The sequence below is a fragment of the Bacillus rossius genome, chromosome 7 (genome assembly GCF_032445375.1).
Source record: "Bacillus rossius redtenbacheri isolate Brsri chromosome 7, Brsri_v3, whole genome shotgun sequence".
Classification (NCBI taxonomy): domain Eukaryota; kingdom Metazoa; phylum Arthropoda; class Insecta; order Phasmatodea; family Bacillidae; genus Bacillus; species Bacillus rossius.
The window spans coordinates 7,653,839-7,671,867 of NC_086335.1; the positions used below are offsets into that span (position 1 = coordinate 7,653,839).

The 18,029-nt window shown below is 37.0% G+C and overlaps 1 protein-coding gene across 3 annotated transcripts in view; it reads right to left on the reverse strand.

The window, feature by feature from the left end:
* Positions 1–18,029, reverse strand: part of LOC134533664 (CCR4-NOT transcription complex subunit 1) — a 238,302-nt gene that overhangs the window by 139,195 nt on the left and 81,078 nt on the right. For all 3 annotated transcript variants that reach the window (XM_063371211.1, XM_063371210.1, XM_063371209.1), the window contains exon 16: positions 16,537–16,729. In XM_063371211.1, coding sequence (XP_063227281.1) covers positions 16,537–16,729 — 193 coding nt within the window. The remainder of the gene's footprint in view (positions 1–16,536; positions 16,730–18,029) is intronic.

Here is an 18,029-nt window from a genome sequence, read left to right on the forward strand (position 1 = left end):
TACAGTACTGTAGAAATGGCAGCGATTGTTGCCCGCAATGTCCCACTAATGAATGAGGAACAAAGAACCATTTATGATCGCATTATGCTCGCAGTTTCAGCTGGACAAGGTGGGTTCTTCTTTTTGGATGCACCGGGTGGAACTGGCAAAACATTCGTTATTTCGCTAATTCTTGCTGAAATACGATCAAATAATGGCATCGCATTGGCCGTTGCATCATCGGGCATTGCAGCAACTTTATTGGATGGAGGTAGAACAGCTCATTCAGTATTTAAGCTGCCACTAAATATTCAGAATAACCCTGACGCAGTATGCAACATTAAGAAACAATCGTCCATGGCCACTGTGCTGAAACGGTGTAAAATTATTATTTGGGATGAATGTACTATAGCACACAAACATTCACTTGAGGCGTTGAACAGGACATTGAAAGATATTAAAAACAATGACAAACTATTTGGCGGAACTCTGTTGGTCCTTTCAGGTGATTTCAGACAAACACTTCCAGTCATTCCACGTTCAACATACGCTGATGAGATCAACGCTTGCTTAAAATCATCTCCATTGTGGCGTAATGTTGAAAAATTACAGCTAAAAATAAATATGCGCGTTCAAATGCTTCAAGATCCATCCGCTGAAACATTTTCAAAACAACTCTTAGATATCGGTGATGGAAAAGTTGCTATAGATGAAACTGGATACGTAAAATTACCGACCGATTTCTGCACAATCGCTGATTCGCAAGATACTCTCATTGAACAAATATTTCCCGATGTACACACACAGTACATAAATCATGAGTGGCTTGCAGAAAGAGCGATTTTAGCAGCAAAAAATGTAGACGTCGACAATTTAAATCTGAAGATACAAATGTTGTTGCCAGGGAACTTGGTATCATATAAATCTATTGATACAGTTTGCGACGACAGCGAAGCAGTAAATTTTCCCACAGAGTTTTTGAACTCACTGGATTTGCCAGGCATGCCACCGCATAATTTACAATTAAAGGTTGGATCTCCAATTATCTTGCTTCGTAATTTGAACCCGCCCCGGCTGTGCAACGGTACGCGATTAGTCATTCAAAAATTAATGAAAAACGTGATCGAAGCCAGGATTTTAAATGGCAAGTTCAGAGGTGAAAATATACTCATGCCACGGATTCCTATTATACCTACAGATGTGCCAATTCAATTCAAACGTATTCAGTTTCCGATTAGATTGGCATTTGCAATGACTATCAACAAATCCCAAGGTCAAACGATGTCTGTTTGTGGATTAGATTTGAGAACACCATGTTTTTCACACGGACAATTATACGTGGCATGCTCTCGAGTGGGTAAACCATCCAGTTTGTTTGTGTTAGCTAAAGATGGACTAACAAAAAATATTGTTCACGCTATAGCATTAAGAGATTGATATTGTTTAATAGTGTTACTGTCGTAATTGTTTAATTAATGATATATAATTTTAAGGAATAAATTATAATAACTTAAAAATAATGTTTGCCTTTTGTTATTTTTATATTTCCTCATCGTTCACAGCGCTCCATGCTTATTTCACGCATATACCACATTCGTACATACATACAATATACACATTCTAACATACATTACAATAAGTAAGCTATTTTATGTCTACACTAGAAATTACTAGGAAATTATTTATATGGCAAAACAATGTTTGCCGGGTCAGCTAGTATATATATAATTATGACAGTTGCATTAGTATTTCGAACTATTTCTGTTGCTCCGAACGATGTCATTTGAAAGCATGAATTGAATCTTCGAATTGACTTCAGGAACACGTTAGAATCTGGATCCGTGCCGATAAGTAAGCCGTTCAATGGTTCAGGTGGTGTTTCAATTTCAGGTAGTTGCACTTTTCCTGACGCGCAACACATCCCAGCTGGCTCATTTTTGAATTTCAGAGCATGACAATGCGGACATTCCTTGTCCATAGCACCAATTACCACTTTTGAATGAGCATAATATTCAATATCGGGCTCATACTGGAATGCTAGACGCAGGAATGAATCAGATATAAATGCTCGATGTACCTGTTGTCGTTGTTGGTCATTTGTTCTTCGTCTATTGACTGTGAAACGGCGTGATTGTCGTTGTTCTAATCTTCTGACTTCATTGCGTTCAGCTCGTGTATCTTCCGGCTCTTCTTGATGCAATTGCGCCATTCTGACACGTGCATCAGTATTTTGTTGCTGGATTTGTTCTTCTGTTCTTTCGGATCTGCTATTTCGCAAGTTTCGAGCTTTACTTGTACTGCGGCTCAAATCAGCCCCTTTGCGTTTTCTTGGCATTGCTCACTGTACAAAACATACATAAATAGAATTAATGAAATTATTTAATGATGAAAAATGTTAAAAGTATAATTAGGGCCAGGATTTTTTCCGCAGTTTTGAAATGATTTATAACAAAAATATAAGTTTTATGGAAAAAATTTTCAAACAAAAGTAAAAAATTAAATTTTATGAAAACATTCCCATCCCTACTCCGTGCTGTTTACTGGGTCAGAAGTGACACCTGTAGACATCTGGCGGGGATAACTAATTAAATGACGATTGATCAGTTTTCGACCGGAGATAATTTTTTCATACAACCAATATTTCCATTGACATTTCAAAATAAAGATTCATAATGATTGATTTGTTGGAAACTATGAAAATCTTAATGGTTCAATTACATTGTTTTAATAAAATTAAATTAAAATTACATTTTATAAGATCAACAACATTTTCGATATAAATAAAAAAAAGTATACACCAATCCCTCGCATAGCACGTCTTCACTTAATGCGAATTCAGTTAGCACGATGTAAATTTTACTGCCCTAGTCTCGAATAGCACGTCTGTAAATTTCAGTTAGCACGAAATCGCCACAGGCTAAAAAAAATCTCGGAAACGACGCGACGTCAGGTATGGAATTCGAGGGGGGAAGAGTGGTTTGGAATGCGAGGGGAAAGAGATGCGCACGCAGATAAACAAACACCGGGCCACTGTTGATGCCCGGCCGCAGACCAGGCCGTACCGTTGATGTCCGGCTGCAGACCAGGCCGTACCGTACAGAAACCAAAGCAGATGAAATTGGACACGTTTTTTAAAAAAAAAGCAAGATGATAGTGTTAATTTCACCCCAGAAAATATTTAACTAACTTTTATGTTTTGTATATGTACATATTGTACATACAGTAAACTCCCGGTATATCGCGCCCCGATTGATCGCAGAATCGGGTATATCGCGGATCAAACCATGTCCCCCAGTCAGAAATGAATAATAATAATGGAATAAATGGTTGACAGCCGATTAGGATAATTTTGCGTTGTAACTAACAAACTAAGCATCGGGCAGAAAAAAGCCTAGGCGTAGAAAATGTCCGCAGTAAAATTCTAAACAAGATATCTCCGTACATTATTCCTCTATCTTGTAGGGTTTTCAAATTATGGTCCAATCCAGCCCAGTGATATTTTCTGAAACACTAGTTCTTAACGTCGCTTTATCTCACAAATGAAACATCGGACAGGGGACCTGATAAAGCCCACCATCCAGCGACATTATCCAGCGTGACTCGGCTGGGGATTGATGTTGGATAGGCTTGGTTGTCGGCAAGCGCTGGGTAGGGAGAGGCTAGCCGAGAACATGGAGAGAGGTAGAGATTAGAGCGGGCAGAAACACCAGGGGGAGTGGGGGAGGGAATGTGTTCACGCAGCACACAGGCAGAGCATGAGTCACTTGACTGAGCAGCGTCGCTGCGTACAAGGCAAAATCAGGTAGTCCGGTGTTTAAAATTCCACTCCAGAATCTTAATTGGTACTTTACTGGACATATGTATATAAATGTTTTGTTACAACTTAAACCTACAGACGTAATATTATTGGGTAATTCATTGTATTATACAAGTTCATCTTTTTACTTTGGTATAATGTTTTAACATTAAATAGTAAAGTAAATCGGCTAGCGTATTTTTAATCTTTGCCCAGGAATTCCCAGTGGTCCAATATTTACGTGAACCATACTGTACCACTTTTGCCGTGAGGTAGTAAACAAGTCCCGGAAATGTTTATGTGTAGCGGTCTCCCGACCTTTAAACAGAGGCTGGGGAATATAACACTTGCCGATCCGAGCCACACACACTCAGCAACTCGACACAGCGTTTGGTGAAATAAGTAAAGACAAAGTTTAACACGGTTTTTAATACGGCGTCACTGATTGCGCTAAAATTAAATTGGCGCAATTTTTGTTTCCCACATGTGACCATTTATAATTTACTGTAAGCATGGATAATAAAGTTTAACCACTTGACACGATAGACGATTCTTTATTTTTTATCGTACGAATGCTAGAATCGTTTTTTTCCTGTATCTGCGGCCTGCTTCTACAAAAGACAAGCTATCTGTAAGTAAATCTAGAATTTTTATTTTGTCAATCAAACTCGGTACTTTGCGATTCATATTCGGTTTGAAGTTTCACTACGGCCTTTCTTTTTAGAAGACTTTGACCACAGAATCGTGTGTAACCGCACACACTGCACTTACTTTTTTACGGACACTGACGAAGCAGATACTGTGGCTGACACCACGAGACTGGCAGCAGCTTGTGTGCCGCACGTGTGTTTGGCGGCGTTTGGCGCGCTCGTAGGCCGTGCGACAAACTGTGCGCGGCACGCGGAAAAATAAAAACAATTCAACATTTAATATTTATCTTTAAAATTTATTATTTTTATTTTTCACCCGTGTTTAGTGGAAACTGCGTGCTTGCCGACCTATTAGAACACAGGCGGTGTTTTATGACTTTTGACCTTGGTCACATCGAAACATCGCGGTTATGCAACAACGCGGGTAAAAGTTATGTCCCCCGACAACCGCGTTAAATAGGGAGTGTACCCGTATTTTAATGTTATGTTTGTGCTCTAGGGAAAATCTAAATCTGTTTATCTGTTAACTGATTTGTTTACATAGCCGCTTTTATAAGAGGTGTGCATTACAAATTAAATGTTTACATATGGCTGTGTGTTTTAAAGTTATATAAAACCGGTTCTTAATTTCATAAAAGTGTTTTAATTGTGTTAAGTTTTAAACGTAATAACAAAGGATCCAGCTGCTTGCAACAGCAGGCAGACAGACGCGCGCGCGTGTTGAAGGTCACGCCTGGGCGGGCAAGCCAACCTGCTGACTGACGGTAAATATGTTACCACTTATCTCCCGTTACACTGTGCCATGTTTTCTTTATCTAACGTATTCGGTGGTAGGCTTAAAAAGATAAATGATATGACATATGCATTTTCAAGTATTATTCTACGCATTTATATTATGTAAAGATTACTTCCCTACACATCTTGGAACACATTAAATAATTTAGCCTTATATTTATGGGGACTAATGCTTCAGAATACGCGATTTCGATTAACACGAACATTTTTAGGAACGAATTAGTCGTGCTAAGTGAGGGATTGGTGTACTTACAACACAAAATCCGTTGTTATTGGAAGCTCGTGTCACGTGTTGAGTACTTTTGAGGTTATAAAATCACTTGATTAACTAATCGTGCAAAATACACTCAAAATTGATAATTTAATTATTATTGATAAAATAGGAATGATTAAAAGTTAATATGAGAGTTACACTGAAATAGCAAAATAATAGTTGTCAACGTTACTACTACACTTGATGCATAAACAATAATGATGGCCGACAACTGTGTAGGGAGTGAGAAAGAAAGGAGACCGGCTTCGTTCTCATCCCTACTCCGTGCTGTTTACTGGGTCAGAAGTGACACCTGTAGACATCTGGCGGGGATAACTAATTAAATGACGATTGATCAGTTTTCGACCGGAAAGGAAAAATGATTAAATTACTAAAATGGCTATTAAAAAATAAGGGTTGATCGTAGAAGGGTGAAAATTGAGGATTGTATGTATTTTTGTATGTTGTATCATAAAAAAATAGAAATTAAAAATGTTGTCTAAAAAATAAAATAAAAATTTAGGGGTGGACTACCCCTAACATTTAGGGGGATGAAAAATAGATGTTGGCCGATTCTCATAGATACCGGATAAGCACAAAAAATTTCATCAAAATCGGTCAAGCCGTTTCGGAGGAGTATGGCAATTTTTGATATTTAAAGTACTTGCAAAATTTCAACGGTGATGAGGACTGCACTAACAATGAAATAGCCGTTGCCATAGAGACGAATGAAGCATCAACAAAGCAACAGCTGTTGCCATGGTGATTTCCTACCAAAAACTGGAAAAAAAAAATTTAGGGGTGGACTACCCCTAACATTTAGGGGGATGAAAAATAGATGTTGGCCGATTCTCATAGATACCGGATAAGCACAAAAAATTTCATCAAAATTGGTCAAGCCGTTTCGGAGGAGTATGGCAACGAAAACTGTGACACGAGAATTTTATATATAAGATATATATATATATATATATATATATATATATATATATATATATATATATATATATATATACACACACACACACACACACACACACCAACATTTAATTCATGCAGAAGTTCCATCTAAATTTCAAAAAGACTATCTTCCTTTTTCAGTGTACACTAACCTTCATGTGGTAGACATAACCTAACATTTTTAATAAGTAAAACTTTTTAATAGGACATTAAAAAAAAGTCGAATGTGAATTAAGTTACCTATCTATGTGACAAAACCTGCTGACTGCAATTGCTGTTTTCTTGGAAGAATGCTGCTCTTCAGAAGAAACTTTAGACATTTTTTGGGGTGGTTCTGGGTCGTCATTATCTTTTCTCCATTTGGAAAACTTAATTGACGTAAGTCTGCTCATCGCAAATCACCTCAAGAACAATAATATTGTAAACGTAACGTAAGAAGTGGGGTTATAGAAATTTGCGTCGGATAAAAGACAAACGAGAAATAATGATGACTGCCGCAACTAGGCTAGTTAACTTAGTACCGTACTGTAAAATTTACCGGACCAGTACTTTTAATACACAAGATTAAATTAATATTTTCAGTACCTGACTGTTATAACCAAAAAGGCCAAAGAAAATAAATACATCCCAGTAATTTAAAATACGTAATTTACGTAATCATTTCCTACCGCATTTGTCTTGTGTTAACTTGATCACGTTAGTTTTGCCCAAATACGAGAGTTCTCGTACATGCGCTTTAGTTTGACGTATGGGGTACGCAATCTTTGGTGATTGTACAACACTTCTCATACACGCACTATAGTTAAAGGTATAATATACAATACCTTTGGCATTTGTACGATAGTTTATATTACGTAGTACGAGAAATGCATACAAAATTCTCTACAGTAAACAAAAAACAAAGCGCTTCTATATGAAAAAATGCTATGCGAGTTATGCAACGATTAATAAGAAGTTTTTTTTTATTTTGTCTGCTCTTGAAACTTTTGATGCAACGATTATGCGATTAAAGTCGGAATATTACAAGTAATGGAATTTTGTTGTGCTGTTTTGTGGATGGTCTCAAATGGGGTTAGAAAATTAGAAAAACATAATTTTTTAAAGGAATGTTCGGTTTTTTGAATATATTTTAAGAGGTTTCGAACCGAACCAAACCCTTACGTTCAGTTTGGTTCAGTTTGAAATTTTCGAACTTCGCCCAACACTATAAAGAGCCACAGTTTTCTCAAGTAAAACATCTCCTGAACTGGTAGACATGGCAAAGGCAAGTTCTGCGTGTAGTCGAATACAATGGCTACTACATCATCTCTTTCCTTACAAAGCTTGGTTATGTCTTGAAGTTTTCTGTAAAATTTTGATGCACGTCTCTTATGAATGAGTAACTCTGCCGCTGCCACCCTTTTCGCTGTCTCATTGATAAAAGTGGATTTCAACTTGGCCCCAAGGTCTTCACATGTAGAGCATACATCTACTTGTGGACGGCCAAACCTATAGTTAAAGTTCTCCCTGAAGTATTTTAGGTAGAACTCATACTTAACATGAAGACTTGAATACCTGCAACAGAAAAGTTCGTACATTTTTTTTTACAGTTAAAACTGCATCCAGGTAAACGGCTGGTTTCCCACTGTAATGTGTATAGTGCTTGGGAAAAGACTTGATATGGTCATCAATGGCAGCAATCACTTCACTTCCTAAAACATTTTCCCGATTAAGATGTTTTCCTCTGTTGTCTTTAGGGGACTTCCCACTTGCCAAGAGTGATGTTAGGCGATGAACAGCCTTATTACCAACTGAATGTAAACTTAGAAATGCCTTACGACAGACATGTATCCTTTGTGATCCATTCTTAACGTAATAGTTGAAAGCTGAAGTTTTGACAAAGGCTGGTTCTTTTTTTCTGTTTCTCCATCTTGTGATTGGAAGGCATTCAATAAGTTCACAAAGGTACAAGTCTTGCTCATTTTTGTTTTTCCATCATACAAATCCGAAATGATGGCTATTTGTTGTTCTTCTGTGAATTTGTTGAAACACTTCCTTCGACAACTGGAAAGAAAGACAAAAATGTTAATGTCCTGGTGTATGAGCTTGCCCTCTCCTCATAAATGCTGCACAAGTTAAAACCTTCCTTTAAATAAAATATTTCCATACTGGCCATTTTATCTATACATATACAGCAAACTAATGCTCTTAACTGTGTGCAGTTTGCAAGCACAGGCCTATGTTACACATTAACACAAAGGCTGTTTCCAAACACTCCCCAAATATACGCATATATCTTAGGTGTGCAGTGACCTCCAAACTGAATTATCTAAGGAGACCCCTTCAAGAAATTGAGACAAATTACAACAATGGTAATATGCTTACCTACAAGGTGTACCAGTGGTTTTAGCATGTACAAGAAACCCTTTTGATGTTGTGTACTGCAATCCTCTTGCTTTAGCTAACTTCCTCTTTTCTTTTCTTTCTTCTCTTATGATCTTCAAATTCTGATTCACTAGCACTCATAATTAAACACACCAGAATAACTTTACTTTGCTGCAGTGTTTATACTTTCATGCAAAACAAACAGAACAAGAAGGCAAGTTCATAGAGATCACAGACAATGTAACAAGGTGTTGCAGGTACTGAAAACTGTATTTTATGTAAAATTAAGTTGCCTTAAAGTTATTGACATGTGGCGCTGCCAAGTGATAAACTGTGGTACTGTTTCAGTACATGTTTATTGATTGGAACAAGGATATATGTCCTGGACATTTTTCTTTTTTCCATTCATCAATATTTTTATGTAACCACAGCAGTTGCACTATGTAACGGACTTTTTTCCTTTTCACACCATATTGTAGGCAGAAAGAAATAGAACATTTTGTATACCTCAGTTCATTTTCGCCAAATTTGGACTCATTTTCTTTTTCCAATCACTGATTAAATTATAAAAAATTTGACCAGTCATGATTTTTAAATAAATTATAAATACCAAGAAAGTCACCATTTTTAAAGTTTTTTAACAAAGTGAATGTATCAGAGCTGTAGGGGAAACAACAAAGGATATGCTTTACAGAGCTGCCAGCTATTACGAATTTTTCCATAATTATTACAGATTTAACACCGAATTACGGAATTACGGAACATGCAGGTTTATTACGGAAACAAGGCTTTGTGCTGCATGGTAACGGAAAAAATTTTGTTTCTGGTGTACGTGTTTCGTGAACGCAGTTCGAATACATCACGTGGTTGCACTAATAATGGAACTAGTATGTGTAGGAATGTACTGTCGAAATAAGTAGATTAATTCTCGTGTTTTTAATATAATAATGGGATGGTATTACGTCCGTTGTTATGACACAACTAGTACATATTCTCGGACTTTTCGTTTGTTGGCTACTTACATCACAATAATTTTTGTACGGTAATTTGTAGACATCCGCGAATTGTGATTTTTCAGTTCGAATCGAATTCAAATCGAATTTCAAAAAAATTCACGAGTTTCAAATTTTTTTCGAATCAAATTTGGGAATATTTATTAAAATAACATAGATCATTAAAAAATTTTAACATACCACCTTTAAAAAACTTGTCACATAATTCACAGTTTAAATCAAGTAACTAAAATTAAAGTGAGACTATTTTGAAGAAGCACAACCAGATTCTCAAAAATTAAATATATATATATATATATATATATGTCTATAGCACTAACATAAATCACTACGCAAATCATTTCAAATTGTCATGGAGAAAGGTGAGATCATCGACATGGTGCGGCAACAACAATTCTCTGCGGCTGGTAACTATGTTGCCTGCTGTAGAGAAAACTCTCTCACTTGCCACCTTATTTAGCATGTTTGACTTTCAAGGATAAAAATATTAATAAAAATATCACAGCATAAAGAAGTTGTACAAAAAAAATTTATCGTTTTTATAGCTTAAGCATAGCACATTTTATTCTAAAATCAAGTTTATAATTAGGGGTAAGACCGTGGGTTCACTCTTAGCTGAGTTTTGAAATAAACAAACACAGTCGTATCACTGTGCCGCGTCAGCAAGTGATAGGCTGAATTCATCTTGCGCGCCAAGCACTAGTAGCAACACACAAACTTCAGTACAGTCGGTGCTAATAAAATAACAGAGAAGTAATATAACAGGAAGCACCGTAGCACTTTGTTCAGCGTAGGTGGTTCATTTGCGAAGAAAAAACTATGCACTTTACGCCTAATAGCCGTCTTCACAAAATCATCACAAGTTTTGATAACAGGATACTTAAGTTTCCTTTTCTTCCCGGGAATTGTTAATGTCCCAGTGTCCTGTAATTCTTTCCTTGCACAAAGCACACTGCTCTTCGAAACACCCGTAAATTCCACAGTTAAACCCACGATATCGTTCACACGACAATCCGGATATTTGTCTGAAAATGTTTTAAAAACATTCAACACAACAGTTTTCTGTGCACTTTTCAAAGGCTTTCCCATTCTGTGCTTTACAAAACTCAGTCCGGCGTCAGCCATAACAAACCGTGCGCGCGCGAATCCAAAATACAACTGTTGCGCCGGGCATCAACTGTACACCGTACACACGGCATCTGCTAAAAAATTGTAAGAAAATACTTGCTGACACATTAAACTGTATTGGATATTAATGGTGAAATGCTATGATGCTATATAACAATTATTATAAAAAAGGCCGTGTAAAAATACTTACAAATGGTACGTAACCAAGGAGTAGGGACTATTTCTTGCGCACGAATATAGTGCGCGGTGGCCGGCAGCCAATGAAAATGTTTGTTTACAAGAGGCTTTGTTTATTCCAAAACTCAGGTAAGAGTGAACGGAGAATATTATTATGCAAAAAAAAAATTTAAAAAATCCATACAAACAAAACCTATTCATGGAAAGTATGTTTATTTAAAAAGTAGACTTTTCGAAAGCAAGCTAAATAAGTTAAATTAATAAGTGATGCAATAAAACCATTTTATTCAACGTAAAAAAAATAAACCCGTAACAAGAACGTGATTTGTAACTATACGCATAACAATCGTGCGGATTAACTCGGTTATTGACAGAGCGCGCGCGCGCATGCAGTCTGCGAGCTATCAATATCAATTTTCGACTACGTGCGCGCGCTCTATACAGGAATACAGGAATCAACACAACCAAACTGGCGCTGCTTACGTTTTTATAAGCTGTATAAAGCAACTCCCGAGACGTAAAAGATGAAGTTTTTAACTTTTAAAAACGTCTTTAAAACATGATTTACACATCAGATTACTTTGTAATAGGATTAATTAAGTTAGTAAGCAGTTTTATCAGAACGAACGGCGTAAACTGCGTAAAGCAATAGGTGTGTCGTAAACAACAGGAATTCATTGCATTACCTACATCAAATGAGGTTAAAACGGGACAGAAATAAAATGGTTCAATTAACGTGAAAACATAAATAACGGTAACGTAAATAAGGGGTTTCGATGTATAATTTTTTGTAAGTGGAAGATGTAATCGCCCATTTACATTTCTTTTAAAAATGGGGGAAGGGGATGTCTTATATTAGTGTACCCGGGTCAGATTTTGCAAGTCGAATTATTGTAAAATGAATTTGATTCGAATTTACGAAACGAATATCAAAAAATTCGAACTCGAATTCGGAAATTTCAAATATTCGCAGAACCCTAGTAATTTGGCTAACCTGTGTTATTTTAATTTATTTCTTGAAAGCCATTTTTTTTATCAAAATGTTTTTGTCGTGTCTACAGACGTGAAAATGTTTTATGTTTTTCAATAGTGTTGTGTTCTGTGTTCTTCAGTGCCGGTTGTAGAAATGAAGCGTGTGACAGAAAAATGTGTATGAGGGGGGGGGGGGGGGGAAGGTGTTGAAAAGAACGCAATTCTTCATAACTTTTGACCTAACTATTCAAAAGAATGGCCATGCTTGTCGTCTTCAAATGTTTCGGAACGCCATGCATGTGTGTCTTTTCGATTGCACATGGTGGAAGGGATGACTGTAGACGGCATATTGAATCCAAGAAACATGAACATTTTATAGCCACGACGAGCAATAAATCTATATTGTCTTTTTCGCTACATCTGAAGAAACGAAAGTAAGGAAAGCAGTCTTATTGTTTACAATTTCTTTTGTTTGTCTGCTGTTTTTTGTTTTACCAGACAGTTCTTATCTAACCAGGATAAAAGAAGCAAATTATGTGATAGTTGTTCAAAAGTTTAACTTTGAATACTTTGAATTGAAGATTCAAAATTTCCAGTATAATCATTGACATTTCTTACATATTCAGATGGTTGTATACTTCAAATAGTTTTTTATTCTTAATTTGCATTGTATTCATATACATAGGCGCATATTTTTCATTTTTTTTTGCATATTATTGTCTTTGTTTTATCTTGTGTGTCATAATTCCCCAGGAAAAATTTATCGTGCATGATTTACATGTATTTTTTCATATAATTGTCATTACTGATGGGTGTAATATGAGGTTTGCAGCTCTTTGCTAACTGTTAATACAGGATGAAACATCTCTTCTCTGATGAGCACTTCCAAAGATTTTGTGATTGAACATCGAGAAAAGTTTGTATACACAAATCTAAAAGATTTTGCATTGGTCAAATATTATTGCACTGATTCAAGACGAAGTAAAATTGAGTAAACATTGCACCTTAGATTTGATGTGGGGACGCAAGATGATGTCAATATTTTTGTTAAACCAGTCAATAGCAGGAATATTGAAATCACCAAGTACCAGTACATTGTCTAGACAGATGACTAGTTTATCTTCAAGAAACTCAATATAGGCTAGGTATGTAGTCGTAGTTGTATTTGGAGGGAAATAAATATTACCGAGAGTGCTGAAGTTAATAGAAGAGATTTTAATTCTTAGCCAGGTAGCTTCAATCCCCAGAAAATTAGGATTGGCAATTTGTTTAACCAATAGGAATTTATATTTGTTAAAAACAACTAAAACACCACCACCTCTTTTCTTTACGCTAAGAAGAGTGTCTTAAAAATAAGGACTGATCATTAAAGTAATGTGAATTAATGCTGTTTTCATTAAATCAAGTTTCATTATACGTACCAAACTTCCATGAGGCAAATGACATTGTCATTTGAGTTTACAAACATTTCTTGAAATTCATTGCATATAGTCCTAAGTCCTCTAAAATTTTGATAATTAACTACCCAGTCTTTTGTAACTGACTGCATAGAGGACATAAGCTGCTGCTCCTCCAGGCATCTGGAATGAAGTACAGGCAGCAGCAGTGGCAGTAGCAGTGGGAGAAGTTTCTAAAAGGGTTCAAGACACTGCTAACGATTTGATCTGGGTGTAATTTCCCATAAAAGAGGCTTTTGAGACAATCATTTGGCCAAAATATTATATTATATATTCTGTCAAGTCACCTTCTAAGACAGACACATGAAAGGATGCATAGCTATTGAATTTAGTACAGAGTTCTGTTACTCTGATTGGGTCATCTTGATTTCATTCAATATGTAGTCTTTGATTTCCTTTTTCATGAATGTCCAGTTCAAATATAGTGAAAAAGAGTGCTTTTGTCATCTTAACAATTTGTTTTGATATACATAGTTTTTAGCATAGAACTGTTGTTCCTAATTCCTACTTTGATGGATTTATTTTTACAGACTTGTTAATGTTTAGTGTCAATGCACCCGTTGGCATTGTACAACAGTAAAACCTAACTGTCAGGACTTAGGTTGTTCGTTTTTACGGTTGTGACTTCATGGGTTTTTTGCAGAGTCGAGTTGCAGTTACAAGACGTTGAGGATGTTTCAATGCGAACAGCTGTCTTGTTGTTATGCACTTTTTTTAACACTTGACTGACTATATGTGATGTCTTGATCGTTCTTGTAAATTAGAGATTACTTAATTAAAAGCAGCTCTTGTCTGATTTCAACTGTTTGAGTTCTGGAATCAATCAGCAGGGTTTTTAAAATGATATTTTCATTTTTAAGTTCTTCAACTTTGTCACATTAAGACTTTGTGGATTTAATTAAATCATCAATATTGGTGACTTCAAAGATGGTGGATCTTGATTACCTGTTACTTTGGAATCTGTTTTCTTTGAGGAAGACAAACATATTAAGGTGCTCGTAATCCTTTCATGTTCCTGATGAAATGCACACATCAACATCTTGATTTTCTTTTTCATTTCATCTACTGAACATTCATACTTATAGTAAGTAGTTTTAATTTTTTCCCTTTTCACTTTTCTGTCTATGTATGAAGCACTTTTGTTGCTCCTCAACTCCGGTGACATAAGATAGTCTTTGACAAATTAAGGGTTATTTTTTTCTATGTATTCCACTGCATGTCGCCCATTTTCTGCCACACTCATCCACTGCCCCTTGGATGATGGCAACATCGTACTGAAGTGAATTTCACGGCCTCTACCATCCTACTCCTCCTTCTTCGTTCCACTCTCCGCCTCCCGCCGCCTTCCCTCCCCTTTCTTGCTTCCCTCCCTCATCAGCTCTGCGCTTGCGCGGCGACCCGGGTGCTAGGGTATTTAAGCCCCGGAGAGCTGTCTCTCGGGTGGAGTATTAATATTTAAAATTTTCAGATAATCCGCTTTGGTGGATCAGTCAGGACTTGCGTACTCTTCTATGTAGTAATTTAGTTTGTTAGACGTAGGAGCGGCGTGGTATCCGGTGAGCATGGCGACTTTTGGTTTATAATCTAACTTCGTTGCGACAGAAGGTGGCTCTGTCTACTATGTAAAATTTCTGGTTAACTTCTTGTCTTGTTTCAAATTTTCTGATTCGGATACCACCTTGTAAAAATTTGGTTCGGTGCGTTAACGATTTTGTTGGGTTGATAGTGTGATCGCCCCTTAACGGTAGCTCTTGTGTTCCTAGTCTGCCATGACTAGTTTAACCAGGCCACATTCGCGTGGTTGTTATAATTTCGTTCACTGTAATGCGTATACTTTGTGCACCTAAATTCCTTCCTTTATGGTGCTATGCATTTTGTTTTATGCTCGTTGAATTTCCCCATTTTGTATAACTTAGGACAGGCCATTGCCTTGATGTACGTTACGAGTATAGGTGCTATGTTGAGCCCAACACACGTAAATTCAATGTTAGGCGTTTGGCCGATTCTTTCTGTGACACGTAATGTTTTTTTCTAACGCACTACTTACGCTGGCCTGGGGGCATGTAATTTACAATGTAACGTACTTAAAGTAGAACTTCTGAATGATACCTTAAGATATGTACTTACGGCTTCAATTTACGACGTCGTATTTTAGAGTCCCAAAAAAGTTGGACGTAATATATGTGTCTTGTTTGATTTAGCCTCATGTTAAATAGCCCTAAGTGGGATGCTCGCATATTATAGTATCATTACGTATATTACTAGGGACATGTGTAAAGTTTTTTTATAAGTATGGTTATTGTAAACTTATTTTGTGTCTGTTACTCAAATCTAATCTATTACTCTTGGCTGACTGTATACTCGACAACACACTTCTATATTACTGTTACTATTCATTGCGTGTAATCAACTTATTTAAATTGACAACTAGTCCATCTGATGTAAGCAGACTTGTAGCGCGCATTTAGTTGGAGATAAACTGAGTTGTACCTGTTAAATCACATATATTTATATTATTATATTGTATTGATTGACATCTATGTATCGTGTAATCCTGATTGTAATCAATTTAAATATCATAATAGACACCAGTAAAAGCGTCTAATGTTGCAATGGGCGAAATCTCCTGTTATTCGTTACTCAGTACACTATTAATCCCTCACTCTGTTGTGCATAACATAATGCACGTCTTAAATCAAATCTAGTATTTCTCTTGCTCATCTCTCGAGCGGTAAAGTTGTGGCGTTTTGGGTGGAGTTCAAACCCAGTACGCTGCAGTACAACGCGCTGTATTTTTGTCAAACAGCGGCCCATGGGTCTGGCAACATGACCCAAAAAGTGGCATACGTCACCGTTATTTGTTACATGTCGCAGCATGTAGCTTCACTTGAAGTACTCCTTGCCGCATGCGTCAGTTGTTGCTCGTCGTTGCTTCGGAGGAAAGGTACACTGGCAAGGTGTCACGCTCACCCGGGCAGGTGCACTGACTCACCTCCACGAGGTGAGGCGGGAACTCGCTGAAGTGCGCGATGGAGGCGACGTGGCCGCAGTACTTGTGGTAGTCCTTGAGGCGCGACTTGAAGCGGTCCAGCGCGGCTATGCCGAAGTAGTACATCTTGCTGGAGCTGGACTTCTTGAGTGCGTCCAGCACGCAGCGCAACGCGAGCCCCAGCACCATGTAGCTGCTGCAACATGCCCAACAAGCCCACGCTCACCCACCTGCGCGTTCAACAGCGAGGTCACGTATACTCCGGGACGGAAAAAAAGGTTTATTCAAGAACGAGCGAATGGTTTGTGATGTGATTTCATGAGTACGCTGACCTAAACAGACCAGCACACACTTACAGTATTGCCACAACCAATTTAACAAAAATTAGTACTGCAATTTTAAATGGATATAGGAATACTTTTGAAGGTTAAGCACACAAATTAAGGACACCAAAAATATGTTTTAATATTTTTGATTTAAATAATTTGTATTTTTGCATTATCTAACAGTATCATGGAACAAGTAAATGTTCTCCACTCAATATGGGACCCATAACTAGGGACCTGAAAAATATTGTGATCGTGAAACTCAAAAAATAACGAGAATTGTAATGTTTTAAGATCAAAATTAAATTTTCTTAATTTTTCTGTGTTTTTCACAAATTTCTACACAAACTAATTTTAAGTTTCCTACCGAGCTCCTGTTCTGAAACTCTTCTCCCAAACACTGAGAACCATCGTGGTATTATATCCCAGCAGAGGGTAGGAAGAGCTTAGTTGAAAAACTACATGCACTGCCTCTAAACTGTGTTACTTATGCCTGTTTTGGACACTTTTTTTTATTACTGCTTTGAAAAGTCATCTTGGTTGACAGTTGACATGGAATAATACTTCCAGAATTTCATTGAAAAGGAAAGGGGGGAGAGAGCACTAATGGAGCTGCAGGATCCTTCTCCCTTCCTCTTCTCTCTTTGTTCCTGCTGTGATGGTAGTCCCCTACCCCTTCCATTCACCAACACATGCCAACCTCCTCCTCCTCCAACTCCCCCCCCCCCCCCCAACACCTTACTTCTGTTTATACCTTTACATGGAAACGAACATCTTTTATGCTGCAGCGATGTAACTTGTTTTTTTTTATAACTGCCTGCTTATGGTTTTAACAAAGGCACTGTAAATAACAAACCTTATCAATATTTACAGTCTTAAATGTTAATTGCTCCATTAAAAAAAATGCATGAAAATGTGGTTAGTACAAGGCTCCAAGCTGACAAAATTAAAAGTGACAGTGTTTATGCTTCCGATTCACTTACACTAATGTGTAAATACTGAAAATGCCGAGTTACGTTTGTAAGAAATCAAATAAAAATTCCACTGCAAAACAGGAAGACCAAACTACTTTAATAGTAATGATGTACAACAATGTCCCTTCTCCATCAGTATTCATGACTTTAAATAAGTGCTTCAACCCAAAGAACATCATTCTTAACCAGTCAGAAG